Here is a 16,771-nt window from a genome sequence, read left to right on the forward strand (position 1 = left end):
ATTGTCGGTGGTGATGCGACAGGGAATCCCAAATCTGGGAATTATTTCCTGACAAAGAGAAAGTGCCATGACCTGTGCAGTTTCTCTGATACAGGGAAATGCTTCTATCCCAGCGTGAATAAGCATCCACGCAGACGAGCAGGTAACGTTTACCTCTGACAGGTATCTGCATATCTGTGAAATCAACATGCCAGTGAAGGCCTGGACCTTGCACAACGGGCAATTGACCAGTTGGAATAACGGTCCCCGCTTAGGTGTATACAGAAAACATTTGTAATAATGCTGTACAACCGTTTTACACAAAGGCAGAAGTTGTGGAGTCCACAACTTAGAGGAGAGTTGGTTATACAATGTAGAAGCATTCAGATGAAGTGGGTAATGGAGTGAATGTAGGAGTATGATACTATGTACTGTGATGCACATAACTGACCAGTAGGATGTATCCAGACACCATCAGGATTAAGAAAGTAGCCTGCTAGATTCCATTGTTTGAGTTCTGCTCATCTTAGTACCAGGGGACTCTTTGCCAGAGGGGCACAACCTCTGATCTGCAGTTAACTGTGAGTAAATGTGCTTATTCAAATAAAGGACTTTTTCAAAGAGATTAGTCTTCAGGTGTCAACTGGTGTGCCAAAGTTATACAGCAGCAATAAGTCCTAGAGGCTGTATGCAGGTCCCTGGAGCAGTTTTAGTGGGTGCAGTACATTTGTGGGTTTTGGGGGGAGGGGTTGGGGGGGCTCAGCTCCCAAAGTAAGGGAGCTATGCACATGGGAGCTTTTCTGAAGTCCACCGCAGTGAACCCTAGGGAGCCCGGTTGGTGTCCTGGCATGTCAGGGGGGCCAGTGCACTAAAAATGCTGGCTCCTCCCACGGCCAAATGTCTTGAATTTGGCCGGGGTTTGAGATGGCCGACATAACTTTCCATTATCGCTTAAAAACTAAGCCGGCCATCTCAAACCCCAGCCAAATCCAATGCATTTGGCTGGTTGGAACCGTATTATCGAAACAAAAGATGGCCAGTCATCTTTTTTGAAAATACGGGTCTGGCCAGCTGTTTGTGGCGCCGCCGCCAAAATACATCGCCGGCCATGTATTTTGCTAGCGCCGTTTGATTATTCCCCTCAAAGTCAACATGGATTTAGTGAAGGGAGATCTTGCCTCACCAATCTACTACATTTCTTTGAAGGGGTGAACAAACGTGGATAAGGGTGAGCCGGTTGATATTGTGTATCTGGATTTTCAGAAGGCGTTTGACAAAGTACCTCATGAAAGACTCCAGAGGAAATTGGAGAGTCATGGGATAGGAAGTAGTGTTCTATTGTGGATTAAAAACTGGTTAAAAGATATAAAACAGAGAGTAGGGTTAAATGGTCATTATTCTCAATGGAGAAGGGTCGTTAGTGGGGTTCCCCAGGGGTCTGTGCTGGGACCGCTGCTTTTTAACATATTTATAAATGACCTAGAGATGAGAGTAATTAGTGAGGTAGTTAAATTTGCTGATGACACAAAGTTATTCAAAGTCGTTAAATCACAGGAGGATTGTGAAAAATTACAAGACGACCTTACGAGACTGGGAGACTGGGCGTCTAAATGGCAGATGACGTTTAATGTGAGCAAGTGCAAAGGGATGCATGTGGGAAAGAGGAACCCGAATTATAGGTACGTCATGCAAGGTTCCACGTTAGGAGTCACGGACCAAGAAAGGGATCTAGGTGTCGTCGTCGATGATACGTTGAAACCTTCTGCTCAGTGTGCTGCTGCGGCTAAGAAAGCAAATAGAATGTTAGGTATTATTAGGAAAGGAATGGAAAACAAAAATGAGGATGTTATAATGCCTTTGTATTGCTCCATGGTGCGACCGCACCTCGAATATTGTGTTCAATTCTGGTCGCCGTATCTCAAAAAAGATATAGTGGAATTAGAAGAGGTGCAGAGAAGGGTGACCAAAATGATAAAGGGGATGGGACGACTTCCCTATGAGGAAAGGCTAAAGCGGCTAGGGCTCTTCAGCTTGGAGAAAAGACGGCTGAGGGGGGAGATATGATAGAGGTCTATAAAATAATGAGTGGAGTTGAATGGGTAGATGTGAAGCATCTGTTCATGCTTTCCAAAAATACTAGGACTAGGGGGCATGCGATGAAGCTACAATGTAGTAAATTTAAAACGAATCAGAGAAAATTTTTCTTCACTCAACGTGTAATTAAACTCTGGAATTCGTTGCCAGAGAATGTGGTAAAGGCAGTTAGCTTAGCGGAGTTTAAAAAAAGGTTTGGATGGCTTCCTAAAGGAAAAGTCCATAGACTGTTATTAAATGGACTTGGGGAAAATCCACTGTTTCTGGGATAAGCAGTATAAAATGTTTTGTACTTTTTGGGATCTTGCCAGGTATTTGTGATCCGGATTGGCCACTGTTGGAAACAGGATGCTGGGCTTGATGGACCTTTGGTCTTTCCCAGTATGACAATACTTATGTACTTATTAAATATATTCCAAAAATGGAGAATGTGAAATCCATTGTTTTTCAAAAGTAGTACCCATTGCTACACCAGAGATTTGATGATATAGCTGATGTCCATTAAAAAGAAAAAAATTCTCTTTCATTGCAAATCTAGCCAGACTAACTGTAAATTCACTAGAGCCTTTGTGTGGTCTTTCTCTTCTGTCCAGATCTTTTCCTAATATAATCAATGCATCATCCTGGTCCACAGATGTATACAGGGAAATAATGTCCAATGTTACCATTAAATACTTTTCTTTTTAAATTGTGGTTTCTTTAAGAATATTAAGAAAATGCGTTGTATCTTTAATATATGTTGTATGTTTTTCCACTTCTATTCTGATGAAGGAATCCACAAATATCGATAACAGTTCCAACAGGGACCCACGTGACGATAAGATAGGTTGTCCGGGTGGATTCACAGCATTTTTGTGAATTTTGGGGAGCAGGTAGAAAATAGGAATCATTGAATGAATTTTATTTAGATATTTTAATTCTTTCTTCGACAAAAATCCCTTCTTCACTGCTTCTTGAGTAATGGCATTGATCTTTTTTGAAGTTTTAAAGTCTGATCCAATTTGATTTTCTTATAGATTTCTTCTACATTTAATTGTCTTATTGCTTCCTTTTCATAGTCTTCTCTATCAAGAATTACAATCGATCCGCCTTTATCAGCTTTCTTTATTATTATGGATGTATCATTTTGTAAATTTTTAACAGCTGTTCTCTGCTCGCAATTTAAATTATTTTTTCTAAATTTGAAAATTTCCTTTGATATCTCATTTAATACTACTTGGCGAAATGTCATGATAGTTGTATCTATAGGGCCAGGTGGCATCCAATCTGATTTTACATTAAACCCAGGATTATCATTATTTGAAGACCAGCCAAAGTATTTACGTAGCTGTAGTGTTCTTATGAATCTCTCAAAATCAGTTCTAAATTGGAACTCGTCATAATGATTTGAAGGAACAAAAGAGAAACCTTTTGATAAGACTTCCTCTTCAACTTTATTTAATTGTCTGTGTGAAAGGTTAATTACCATTGATTCCTTCTGTATCTGTTTTGGGATCGACCCTCCTCGATAGTTGTTCCCTCTTGGTCTTCTGTAGTTTCCTTTCGTGTTTCTAAAAAAAACTATCAGGTGAATTACTGCCACTGGAGGAACTTGAACTGGATGAAGAAGATTGGAAATTTACTTTATGTGCGTTGTTTATTTCCTTAGCATCATCTTTGTTCTGTGACAAGAAATAAACTTTGTTCAATGCATAGTCTTTCGCATCGCGTTCTAACTTTTTCATCTTCTGTTTTTTTACCACTTCTCCATATTTACTTATTGTTTCTTTAATCTCTCCATATTGACCTTCAAAATTCTGTTGACCTAATTTAGATTTTAGATTATCCTGGTCTACTAGTTTTTTCTCATCGTTAATCACTTTCTTGCTTCATTGAATGATCAATAACATGAGGTCTAAGGAGCACTTGTTCAATATTCTGTTCCATAAATCAATAAATTCTTCAGAATTTTTAAACATTTGTGGTGTTAAATTAACTCTTAAACCGCTTGGTATCTGTTCTTTTTTTACAATATTCCACCAAAGCTGAACTGTTTAATTCTAAGCATGTTATCAATTTTAATTTATTAACAATCATAGACGTATCTGTATTGTTATCGGTGTCATTATCTTTATTCAGATTTTCAAACTGTTGTAGAAGATTGTTCACACTTTTGGGATTAAAAGCATGTTTTCCAAGTTTTCTCAAAATCTTCCATATTTAAATACCTCTGTATCACAAAGTGAGAAAGACAACTGTGGCTCTAACACATCAAGTATACCAGAAAATTGCACATTACCAGAAAATTGAAGAGTCCAGTATTTCTATAGGATATATATATATATAATACTTGTGTTAATTCTAAACAAGGGGGAGACCTCAATACACCTGTACGCTTATCACAATTTTCATGACTGGGGTTGTTATAATCATCATTGGTCTCACCACCTTGTGATGTTCAATTTTTTGAAATTTTTTTAAAACTTCATTTTTTATTTTAATCCTTAATTCTCTTAATTTTTCTTCAGCAATGCCTTAGCTTGTACAACTTGTTTTCTATGTATAATATAATGAGTTTCTCATGGTGATTAATCATTGAATTTTTTGGTCGGTAAATCAACATCTTACAAAAAAGCATTACCTCTGTTTAAATGGATAGATCATAATATGCTCATAAACATGATGACATAATTAATCGATTTGGAGTTTCAAAAAATGCAGTTCAATGATTGGCTAGAAAACAAGTTGTATAAGCTAAGGCATTGTTGAAGAAAAATTAAGAGAATTAAGGAACAAGATTCAAGAAAATTTATGTTGTAAATCTGAAGGATTAAAATAAAAAAATGAACTTTAAAAAATTTTTCAAAAAATTGAACATCACAAGGTGGTGAGACCAATGATGATTATAACAACCCCAGTCAAAGACATGGAAATTGTGATAAGCGTCCGGGTGCATTTGGGTCTCCCCCTTGTTTAGAATTAACACAAGTATTATATATATCCTATAGAAATACTGGACTCTTCAATTTTCTGGTAATGTGCTAATGTTGCCATTAGTGTGCGGCCATTAAAAATTAGTTTGTGAGCCCTTACTGCCACCTATTTTGTAAGTCGTAATCAGTGCATTTTAAATTCCGATTAGCACATGTTCTCACCAAAGCTTTGGAGTCTAATTAAGAATCAACCCAGGAAGTAACTTCGTGTGGGCTCAGGAAGGAATTCTTTCTCTCATCTGTCTCTTACCCTGTCTGCCCTATTCCTCAGATGTTTAAAGGTTATCTTGTCTTTTTTTTTTCCTCATACAGACAGATGTTCCAATAGCACTCTTCGTCTTTAGATCCAGCCAGGGGGAGAACATGCCACCTACAAAAGATATTGTGAAGGTTGCCATACAGATGATGGGAGCTTATCCACAGCTCATTGATCTGAACCAGGTAGTCTGCCCCTGTTATGTGGTAACTGTCCATGGAGGGGGTCAAAGCTAGAATTGTCCTTAATATCTTTCAAGCGCTAAGTAGTAGGGGTGTGCAGCCAGAAAAGTTTCATTTTTTGCTTCCTGTGTCATTACTGGGAATGTCCGTTTTGTTCAAGTTGTCACCCCCCCCCAACCACCACCTTTATGTTCTCACAGAAGTGATGTTAAGACTGTATGACCTTTCCCAATAGTGCTTGCATCAATGCACTATTTGTGCATGTGTGATTGTTCATGCATGCGCACATTAGTAGAAAAGAGTGCCTACTACTGATGGCACACGAAAACACACAAAATTTAATGTTTTTTTTTTTCTGCTCATTTGCCAATGACATAGGAAACGTTGTTGACATTTTCAAAAGAAAGCACATCACTACTAAGCATGGGAGCTCCAGGAACTGGAAGCTCAGACAGTATCTCTCTTCATATTCTAACACTTTGGAGCTTATACCCTAAAGAAGGTAGAGACGTATGGGAAGAAACCAGTTCTGTTGGAGCTCTTTATGCTACTGATAGGACACTAGTAGAAAGAGAGAGATTGCTTGAGTCTTCTCCAGCACTCACAATCAATACTGGGAGGAGACACACTGCTCAAGTCCTCTACGTTACTGACCGAGTAATGCAAAGTGGGGAGACATTACTGGAGTTCTCTCTGGTGCTGACAGGGCACTGTTAAGAAGCATTGCTGGAGGCCTGTTTAGCACTGCTGGGAAGGGATATTCTGCTAGAGATCACTCTGCTACTGACAGGACTCTGCTGGAAGGAGGGTTACACTTTACTTGTACCATATAAGAGAGCTGTGTTAGAACCTGAGGGGAAAAGTGTTGGGAACAGTATTGTAAAGTACATGACTTTTTTTTTCCCATTGCAGACTAAACCACTGTCATCTGTCTTAAAAGAAGTTTGTGATGTGTGAGTAACTTCTTGCTGTTCACCATTTCCTTCTGCTCTCTTGATGTCCTTTCTATTCCTCCTGCAGGAAACAGCTGGACTGTTAAGAATGTCATTGCTCCCTCTACTTTTTCTGGAACTGTAATTTGAAATTAATTAAAGCCAGAACTGGTCAGATGGCTCTGTGATAGCATTGTGCAATGCCATGCAGAATGACCTGGGTTTAATTCCTGGCTTAGGTCTTCAGGATGGCCATCATGGCAGTGTTCATAGCCCTTTGGAAGGGAGAGGGGAGGCATAATCATTCTACAGTAGTGATGCCCATGATTGCAGGTTTCAGAATGAACACAGCATACTGTTCAGTGATGTGAAAAAGTTTTTCCTCATCCTGATTTCTCCTATTATTGCGTCACACTGATTGGTTTCTGATCTGAAAAAAAATTGTTATACTAGACAAAGTTAACCGGAATAAATATATCACAGTTTTTAAATTACTTCATTTATTTAAGGAACAAAGTTATTTCAAACCTGTATCACTCATGTGAAAATTACATTACATTATATTTATTTCTTATATGCTGCTCAAGCCAAAACTAGATCTAAGCGGCTTACAATAAAGAAAGTAGGATAGTTTTCTAGAAGAATACAATACAAGTTAAAAATAATATAAAACAAAGAGTAAGTCCTGAAAAAACCTTAAACAAATTTACAGAGTAACCATGTTTTCAGTAATTTTCAAAACAGTTTATAACTATATTGACTGTGTATATATAAAGGTAATTCATTTCACCACTTAAAGATTTGATATGGGAAGGTCAGTTCTAACTCTTTTCTTGTAAATGACCCCTTTTGGTGATGTAACTGCCCCTTTAGTTACTCAGTCAAACAACTGACCAAATTTAATTGATGATTAGGTTCAGCTGATTGAGCACAGCCAGGCATGATTGCAGCTAGCTCTGTCGAATCTAAACTTCACCATATATTTAGTCTTACCATGAGTCACCACAGAGTTTCTATAGGAATGTTATGCCACGATCAAAGGAAATTCCAGAAGAGATGAGAAAAAAAGTTGTTGAAATATATCAGCCTGGAAAGGGTTACAAAGCTATTTCTAAAGCTCTGGAACTCCACCAAACCACAGTGAGAGCCATTATTTCCAAATGGAGAAGACTTGGAGCAGTGGTGGAGCTTCCCAGGACTGCCCAGCCTGCCAAAATTACTCCAAGGACATAGTGACAACTCATCTGGGAAGTCTCAAAACTTCCCAGAAGAACATGCAAAGAACTTTGGAATTCTCTCCTAGTTTCCTTTCCCCTGCAGATCTCTCTAAGTTTAAGATGAACCTCAAGACTTTTCTATTCAGTGATGCCTTCTCTTGAATTGTCTTTCTGTCTTTTTCAGCAGGTTTTTTGGATGAGTCCTGATTGCACCTGAAGTTCCCCTCATATTTTTTCCCTTCCACTGTTCTATCTGCATATTGTAGTTCTTACCCCCTCCCCTAACTATCATGTCTCATCTATGTACTCTCTTCATTCTTTTTAACTTTTGATTGTAAGCTGCCCTGGAGGTCCCCCGTAGGGTGGCACAGTAAATTCAAAATAAGCTTGGAAACTGCAGGCTTCTCTAGCCTTAGTTAAGATCAGTGCTCATGACTCCACAATAAAAAAAGAGATTGGACAAAAAAGGGATTCATGGGATAGTGGCAAGGTGGAAATTGCTGCATCTCTGTCATCTCACATTTTCAAAAACACACCTGGATGATCCCAAGCCTTTTGGGATAATGCTCTATGGACAGATTAAAAAAAAGCAAAACAGCGAAGATGACTAACAAAAATAATCAAAAATTAAAAACAAAAAATCAAATTTGTATTTAAAAATACAAATACATTCGGGTGCTATTATTTGCGGATGATATCCTCCTCACTCTAACAAATCCCAGTACATCACTTCCAATTATAGGGGTGGCATTGCGGAACTTTGGCTGGGTGGCTGGATTTAAGGTTAACATGGAGAAATCCGAGGTGTTGAACATCTCCATACCAGTGGACCAAGTAGCAAGGTTGTGAGCCGCTTTCCCCTTTAGGTGGGCCCCCAGAAGTATCAAATACTTAGGGGTGAATATTACAAAGCGATTGGAGGATCTGTATGCGGCCAATTTCCCTGTAAGGGTACGGGAACTTTTCTTGGAAATGGAGAGATGGGAGGGCCTAACAATCTCATGGATGGGTCGGATAAATGCGATTAAAATGATCCTGCTGCCGAAGCTGCTCTATTTATTTATGGCGCTTCCTATTTCTCTACCTGACAAGTTTCTTAAGGGGTTGCAGCGCAGAGTCTTCTCCTTCATATGGAAAAGGAAGCCGCCACGAGTGCGTCGGTCAGTGATGCATCAGCCGAGAGTACATGGGGGTATGGGGGTGCCCTCGTTTTTGCTTTACTATCAGGCGGCTCACCTTCGCATTTTAGCAGAGTGGTTGCAGGGAGGTGGGAAGGCTTGGAAGGCTATGGAGCAGACTTGGTGCGGCTCGCACCCCTTGAGGGTTATCCCTTGGCTCTCTGAACGAGCGATCAGAGAGATAATAAAAGAAGTGCCGCCGATTATTCGGTGGCCACTCACAACCTGGAGTAACATTCGTAGTAGATTCTTTCGAGGACGCACACACTTTTTACATACCGCAATACGTCATGCACCAGGATTCACACCGGGATCTTTGGATTCGCGTTATAAGAACTGGGAGCGGGGAGGCTTATGGGAGTTGGGGCAGATGTGGGAGGAGGGGGAAATACTAACCTTTGCAGAAGTGCAAGAGGAATATGGGATCCCAACGTCTAATGCATTTCAATATAGCCAACTAAGGGACTACATTTTGAGGCGAGCAAAAGGAAGAGTTGAGTTTGGAAGAAACGCAATTAGAGAGGGCTATGGCTGGTGGAGGGGGTAGAGGGGGAATCTCTAGGCTATATAAAGCGCTTTTATTACAAACACAGCCAATTCTATACTATACACATAAATGGGAAAAAATACTGGGGGTCTCTTATGAATATTCAGTATGGGAACGAGTGTTTGTTTCGTTGCTTAAGGTGTCAATTTCCAATGCTCTTGTAGAAAATGGCTACAAAATATTGTATAGCTGGTATTACACACCGCAGAGATTAGCTAAAATGTTTTAAGGGGGGTCGGCTCTCTGTTGGCGTCAATGTGAAATGTTAGGAGATATGGCTCATATATGGTGGGCCTGTCCTCATGCTCAACAATACTGGACAAGAGTGGTGAGGTTGATTATAAGCATAACGAAATCAGACTTTCCTATGACAATGGACTTTTGCCTTCTGCATATGCGACCCCAGGGGTCCAAAAAATATGTGTATCAGCTGGCCACCTAGATATTGGTGGCTGGTAAGTTGGTGTTGGCAGCGGCATGGAAACAACAAACTCTGCCGGGACTCAGGACTGTTATAAGGAAACTGGACTACATTCACCTAATGTCTAAGCTAACGGCGATGCGACAAGGTCGCCTGATAGTGTATCATCGAATATGGGACTCATATATTGAGTGGTCGGCGCAGCCGGACCCTGCCTTGCCAATTAACTAAGTGGGAGGAAGGGGGTAGAGGGAGGGGGAGGGGGTAAGGGGCAAATAAGGGGATTACAGAGTAATAAAAACAAAACAAAAACCAATGTTGATGTTGCAGAGGGAAGTGGCGATACTGTTTGTTTACAATTATTTCTGTGCGATATGTGTACAATAAATATAAATAAACATTTAAAAAAAAAAATACAAATACATAAAAAAATTTAAAATATGAAAAAGACGAGACTTGTTTATAAAAAAATTAAAACACTTTATTAGCCAAAGGATAGCAGGGAGAAAGGGACTCGACACAGCTGTGTTTCGGCCGTACAGGCCTGCGTCAGGAGTCTTCTCACCGTGTGTTGATTTTTAATTCTATCCAATTGTAAAGGGAATATGTGTGTCTCTTTTTAAACTGTAGCGTTAAATGATCCTTGGAACAAAGTGAAGCAAAAAGCATCAAAGCAGCGTCTGATGCTTTTTGCTTCACTTTGTTCCAAGGATCATTTAACGCTACAGTTTAAAAAGAGACACACATATTCCCTTTACAATTGGATAGAATTAAAAATCAACACACGGTGAGAAGACTGCTGATGCAGGCCTGTACGGCCGAAACACAGCTGTGTCGAGTCCCTTTCTCCCTGCTATCCTTTGGCTAATAAAGTGTTTTAATTTTTTATAAACAAGTGTCGTCTTTTTCATATTTTTATTTTTTTATATATTTGTAATACAAATTTGATTTTTTTCTTGTTTTAAATTTTTGATTATTTTTGTTTTTGTTAGTCATCTTCGCTGTTTTGCCTTTTTGGTGTTTTTTGCGAAGACTGGTTTCTTCTGTTTTTTGTACTATGGACAGATGAGTCACAAAAGTGTAGTTCTTTGGACAACACAGGTCCCATTGTATCAGGCTTAAAGCTAATATAGCATTCCACAGTAGGAACATCATACCAACAGTCAAATGTGGTGGTACTGTGATGGTGTGAGGATGCTTTGCTGCCTCAGGACTTGGAAAACCTGCGTTATGGAAGGAGCCACGGATTCTGCACTGTACCAAAAAATTCTTAAGGGGAATGTCTGGTCATCTGTCTTTGAGCTGAAAGTGAAGCATAATATGGTTATGTAGCAAGACAATGATCCAGAACACAAAAGCAAGTTGCATCTGAATGGCTGAGGGAGAAACAAAATTAAAGTTTTGGACTGGTCTAGTCAAAGCCCCGACTTGAATCCAATAGAAATATTGAGGCAGGACCTGAAACAAGAAGTTCGTGCACAAAAACCTACAAATATGTCTGAATTAAAGCAGTTGTGAAAAGAAGAGTGTACTAAGATTCCCCAACAGCAATATGAAAGATTTATATCAATTATAGGAAGTGTTTGGTTGCAATTATTGCTGCTAAAAGTGGTGCAGCCAGTTATTAATTTAAGGGCAGTTACTTTTTCACATGGATGATATGGGTATTGAATAGCTTTGGGGCCCTTTTACTAAAACTTAGTGTGACGCTAATGGCAGCAAAGCATCCTCACACCATCACATTACCACCATGTTTGACTGTTGGTATGATGTTCTTACTGTGGAATGCCATAGGTATAAAATAGAACATCCAGCATTTAGCACACATTCATGTCTATTAGTACACACTAAGCTTTAGTAAAAGAGCCCCTTTGTCCCTTAAATGAAGAAATACAGTAAAAACTGTTGTTTCCATTGTTTAATATTGCATTTCATTTAAAGATCAAAACCTATTCAGTGTGACATATATGTCATAATAGGGGAAATCAGGAGAAGGGGGAGCCTTTTCACATTGCTGTAGCTGTCTTCTCATAGGTAAATCCAGATGTCCTGATACCACTTGATGCAGGTTGCTGACAGAGGGTTATCGCTTCAGTGACTGGGCTACAGTAAGATAGGTGGATATATGAAATAGAGGAAAAAAAATCCCTGGATAGTTGAGAATGAAAGTTGCATGTGCCAGATGCCAGCCCTGATTCTGACTGTAAGATTGATATAAATAAATTATAGCACGTCCATATTTTTGCTTTCGTGTGCATCAGGGGTGAAACATCAAATAAAAAATCCATAAAAACATACGACTATATTTTGCTTTACAAAACTAATTGATCTGTGCATTGCTGACAGCATGCCCTAGTTTCATCACATTTTCCAGCTAATGATGTTTCAACACTTTTCATCATATTCACATTTGGTATTTGCAAAATAATTCCAACATTTTATAGTATTTTAGTAAAACAAGATGTAGTTATTTTTATGGATTTTTGATGTTTTATCCTGATGCAGATGAAAGCCAAAACATGACCATGTTGAAATATATTTATTTATATTAATAGTTTTATAGTCTGCTAATCCAAAAACATATTTTTCCCAAATAGAAACAGTCCACATACAAAATTGAACAATGCACATCATCTTAAATATTCATGTGATCACTGTTTTTTATTTCTCTTTAATAAAAGTTTTTAATATACATTTTTGGTTTCTATCTTTTTTACAGTCCCTGCTCGTTTGGAATTGAATTGTATGGTTTATTCAGTTTTTACTGTATTGCCTTTAGAGGGTACAACAAAGTGGTTTACGGTCATAAAACAAATAGCAACATAGAGGAATGCCAAAATATTTAACAGAAGAGAAATTGCAGTTTTATAAACTCATGATTAGTGAGAGAGTAGAGTAGTTAAAAGGGATTGAAAAAATGATGTTTTGAAAATGCATCTGTGGGTCTGTGTCATATGATGTATGTAATTTATATGTTTTGCAGAAGTAGAGCATGTGGATAAAATGAAGGAAGAGCAGTTGTGGTCATTTGAAAATGAAATCCCCTATACTTAATTTTTAAGACCTGCTAAGGGCTGGCTGTAGGAAGTTGCAAAGCACACAACAATATTTCTCTCTTTAATGAAAGCAAAATTTGTACTTCAAAATGGACTTTTGTTCTGTGAAGTGCATCAAACTTTAAACTCTATGAAAAAGAAAAAGCCTCTGAAACCCAACCTCCAACCCAAATAGTTATATATAGTAACATAGGTTGGAAGAAATCATGGGTTCCTTTGTCTTCATCGGCATAAAACACCTTTTCATTTCTTATAGTACAAAAGATGCTAAAAAAATGATAAACTCAATTTTAAACTTAGCTTCAACTTTCAGATGCAGGGAAAATGTCACATGTAAGTAATCAGTCCAACACACCGACTGTGGCCAGAGTTTCGCTATATATTAGCTGTCTGAAGGCATGAGCAAAGCAAACACATACTTGGAGTGGTACATTTCCAGGACAGTTTTTCATCCATTGTTTTGACAAGTAAAGACTAGGGATGTGTTTATTAGCATACATTAATTTTGTCCCAACATGTCTTAAAAGGTTTAGTGCACAAAATGTGATTTAATATGTATTAACTATAAATTAATGTAGATACAATCAATTCTGTTCATTGAAAAGTTGTAATGTTAGTTAAAACAAATTGCAAAGTGCAGGCTTAGACAAAGACCAACAAAATTAGCAGAGGGTAGCTGCCAAAAATTGCTTCCTTAGGATGGTAGAAAACTTAGAGCCAGCCCTGGGCCTGCCCATAAAAACATATGAAAAGTCATGTGTGCTGTTGGTAGGATGTATACTTTCTCTGCTGAGGGCCTGGGGCAGTTTCAGAAGGATCTTTTTCTGTGGGTAAACACCCATTTACTCACAGAAATCCATTTAAAATTGCCCTAATAATTTTTGATAAGGGAGAAGTGGCCTGACATGGGTCTATTCTCAATGGATCTGGTAGAAGAGGAGATGGTATGGTCCTGACAGTTTCTTTAATTACTGCAGATGGAATATCAATAACTCAGAACAATATGCTTTGCAGTATGTGGATGGACAGCAGACATACATCACAGAGACGGTGAGATAGCTTTGTACTCTCCTCTTCACCTTTTAGTTTTTGTTATTCCCCTCCCTTGGCCTCTCCAGACTTTTACATTCTTCCTATTCCACTTCTCTACATGAGAAATACTGATCATGCAGATTTTGTTTTCTTGCTTCCTAGCAGTATTTGCTTCCATATGACCTAATGACAATTTCCTCAGCTTTTGAAATTTAATGTGTAGAAGTGCACAGCGATGCACATAGGGAAACTTAATCCAAATTATAGGTACACATTCCGGGTTCTGTATTGAATCATTACCCAGGAAAAAGATCTTGGCATCACTGTGAACAATTCATTAAAATTATGGGCTCAGTGTGCTGCATGTCTAAAAAGCAAATAGAATATTAGAATTTTTTAGAAAAGTAATGGAGAATATTACAGAAAATATCATAGTGCTTCTGTATCAATCCATGATATGACCACACCTTGAGTACTGTGCGCAGCTCTAGTTGCCAAATTTCAAAAACAGTATAGTAGAACTAGAAAAGGAACAGAGAAGGGCAACCAAAATGATAAAGGGGAGAGCCAGCTTCATAGTAAAATAGTAGATGATGGCAGATAAAGACCTATATGGTCCATCTAGTCTGCCCAACAAGATGAACTCATAGTATAAGGTATAATATGTATACTTGATCCTGGTTTGTCCTTCCCAGTTTTCAGGGCACAGACCATAGAAGTCTGCCTGGCACTGACCTTATTCTCCAGTTATGGAAGCTGAACCTGTCCAGCCACGATCAAGGCACAGACCGTAGAAGTCTGCCCAGCACTGCTTCTCAATCACTGGTGTTTATTTATTTATTACATTTGTATCCCACATTTTCCCACCTATTTGCAGGCGCAGTGTGGCTTACATAGTACCGTAAAGGCGTTTGCCAATTCCTGTATGAACAAATACAGTAATTTTGTGGTAGAATAAGGTTCATGTGTACAGACACATTAAGGAATCGTAGAGAGGAAGAGTTATTATATGGCCATTACTAGCTTTGGTTTCGTTGTATTGCAGAGTACAGGCATTTAAGTTGGGTCGGTAGGGTATGCCTTTTTGAACAGGTTAGTTTTTAATGATTTCCGGAAATTTAGGTGATCATAAGTTGTTTTCACGGCTTTTGGTAATGCGTTCCATAGTTGCGTGCTTATGTAGGAAAAGCTGGATGCATAGGTTGATTTGTATTTGAGTCCTTTGCAGCTAGGGTAGTGGAGGTTTAGGTATGTTCGTGTTGATCCTGTTGTGTTTCTGGTTGGTAGGTCTATGAGGTCTGTCATGTATCCTGGGGCTTCGCCGTAGATAATTTTATGAACCAGGGTGCAGATTTTGAAAGCAATACGTTCTTTGATTGGGAGGCAGTGCAGTTTTTCTTGGAGGGGTTGGGCGCGTTCGAATCTTGTTTTTCCAAATATGAGCCTAGCTGCCGTGTTTTGAGCGGTCTGAAGTTTCTTTATAATTTGTTCTTTGCATCCCGCATAAATTCCGTTGCAGTAGTCTACATGGCTTAGTACCATTGATTGTATCAAGTTGCGAAATGTTTCCCTCGGGAAGAATGGTTTCACGCTGTGATAAACACAGGACTGCCCTACCCTGAGGAGGCCGCCAGAGGTCGCTTTCCTACAGAAAGTCGGGAAAATGCCCACTCTGGTTACTAGAGGGAGCCAAGAGAGGTACGTCCTCGTAATGACCTGGAGGGACAGCTAGGGGGTGCTCAGGATACAGGACCTGTTTTTCCGGAAGGGGCCACTAAGGGAGTGGTCAGAGTTGGGGAGAGACAGGTGAAGAGAGTTTTATGGGCCTGGACCTTTCTGGAACCAGGGGGAGGGGCCTAAAGAGATGGGGTGGATTATTGGCCACCCTATAAAGAGCGCCCTCCAAGACAAGAGAGAAGATGGGAACCTGGAAAGCCTGAAGCCTGCTGGAGGAGATTACCTGGAAGATGGGAGAGAGGGATCCCTCTAAAAGCCAGGAAGGTAATTACCAGGCTATGGACATATTATTGATGGAACTGTGGATTCTCCGAGGACAAGCAGGCTGCTTGTTCTCACTGATGGGTGACGTCCACGGCAGCCCTGAGGTCCGGAAATCTTCCTAGCAACAAACGTTTGCTAGAACCTTCGGTTGTGCGCACCGCGCATGCGCAGCCACCTTCCCGCCCATCTTGCGGGGACATCAGTTTCTTTTTGTCCGCGGATGAGAGAGACTGTTTTTTCGTCCCTCTCAGCGTGTCCTGAGAAGCATTCGTTTTTTTGCGCGTTTTTTGTGTATTTTTTCTTCTATCTTTATTCTCTTTATTCTTCTTTGGCTCCGTTGAGCTGTTCTGTAAAAAAAAATTTAAAAAAGGAGGGTCCGTTAGTCTTCTAGTTTGTGGCCGCCTAAGTTTCGTTTCGCTGCCGTTGCGGCCGTCTTACGCTGCCCGTTCGGGTTTTTTTCCCCAGTTTTTTTTTGTGCCTTTACTTTTGACACCATCAATGACTTTTTTTTCCAGCAGCTGAGAGATGCGACCAGACTTACCCTGTGTATTGAGCTGATGTCCTCACCTTGATTGAGGAAAGCACCCTGCTGGTTTTTTACGTTTCAATCTCATGTCCTGCTTGGACTATTAGCCCCTGACGCAGCCCTTGTGGGCGAAACACAGTCTGTGTCGGGCGAATCTCTGAAAATAAAGTTTTGAACCATATCACTGATTGATCTGCTTTGTTTGTCTCCACGTTGGATTGTGCGGATCGCTTGCCATTTTGTTTCTTAGGACCATCGTTGCTGCAACTGGGCCATCTCGGGTTCTGATCCACACGTGTGGTGTATTCAGTGCCTTGGGCCCGAACATCGCCCAGCCGCCTGTAAATTGTGTCTCAGTCTTAAAAAGTGGACACAAGC

The 16,771-nt window shown here is 39.6% G+C and overlaps 1 protein-coding gene across 1 annotated transcript in view; it reads left to right on the plus strand.

Annotated features, from left to right (window-relative positions):
* The window catches only part of ELMO3 (engulfment and cell motility 3), a 987,719-nt gene that overhangs the window by 81,099 nt on the left and 889,849 nt on the right, over window positions 1-16,771 (plus strand). Inside the window, exons 2-4 of the mRNA XM_030203739.1 lie at window positions 5,358-5,486; window positions 6,396-6,436; window positions 13,812-13,884. Of these exons, the coding sequence (XP_030059599.1) occupies window positions 5,358-5,486; window positions 6,396-6,436; window positions 13,812-13,884 (243 nt within the window). The remainder of the gene's footprint in view (window positions 1-5,357; window positions 5,487-6,395; window positions 6,437-13,811; window positions 13,885-16,771) is intronic.

This window comes from Microcaecilia unicolor, chromosome 5 (genome assembly GCF_901765095.1).
Source record: "Microcaecilia unicolor chromosome 5, aMicUni1.1, whole genome shotgun sequence".
In the NCBI taxonomy this organism is placed as follows: domain Eukaryota; kingdom Metazoa; phylum Chordata; class Amphibia; order Gymnophiona; family Siphonopidae; genus Microcaecilia; species Microcaecilia unicolor.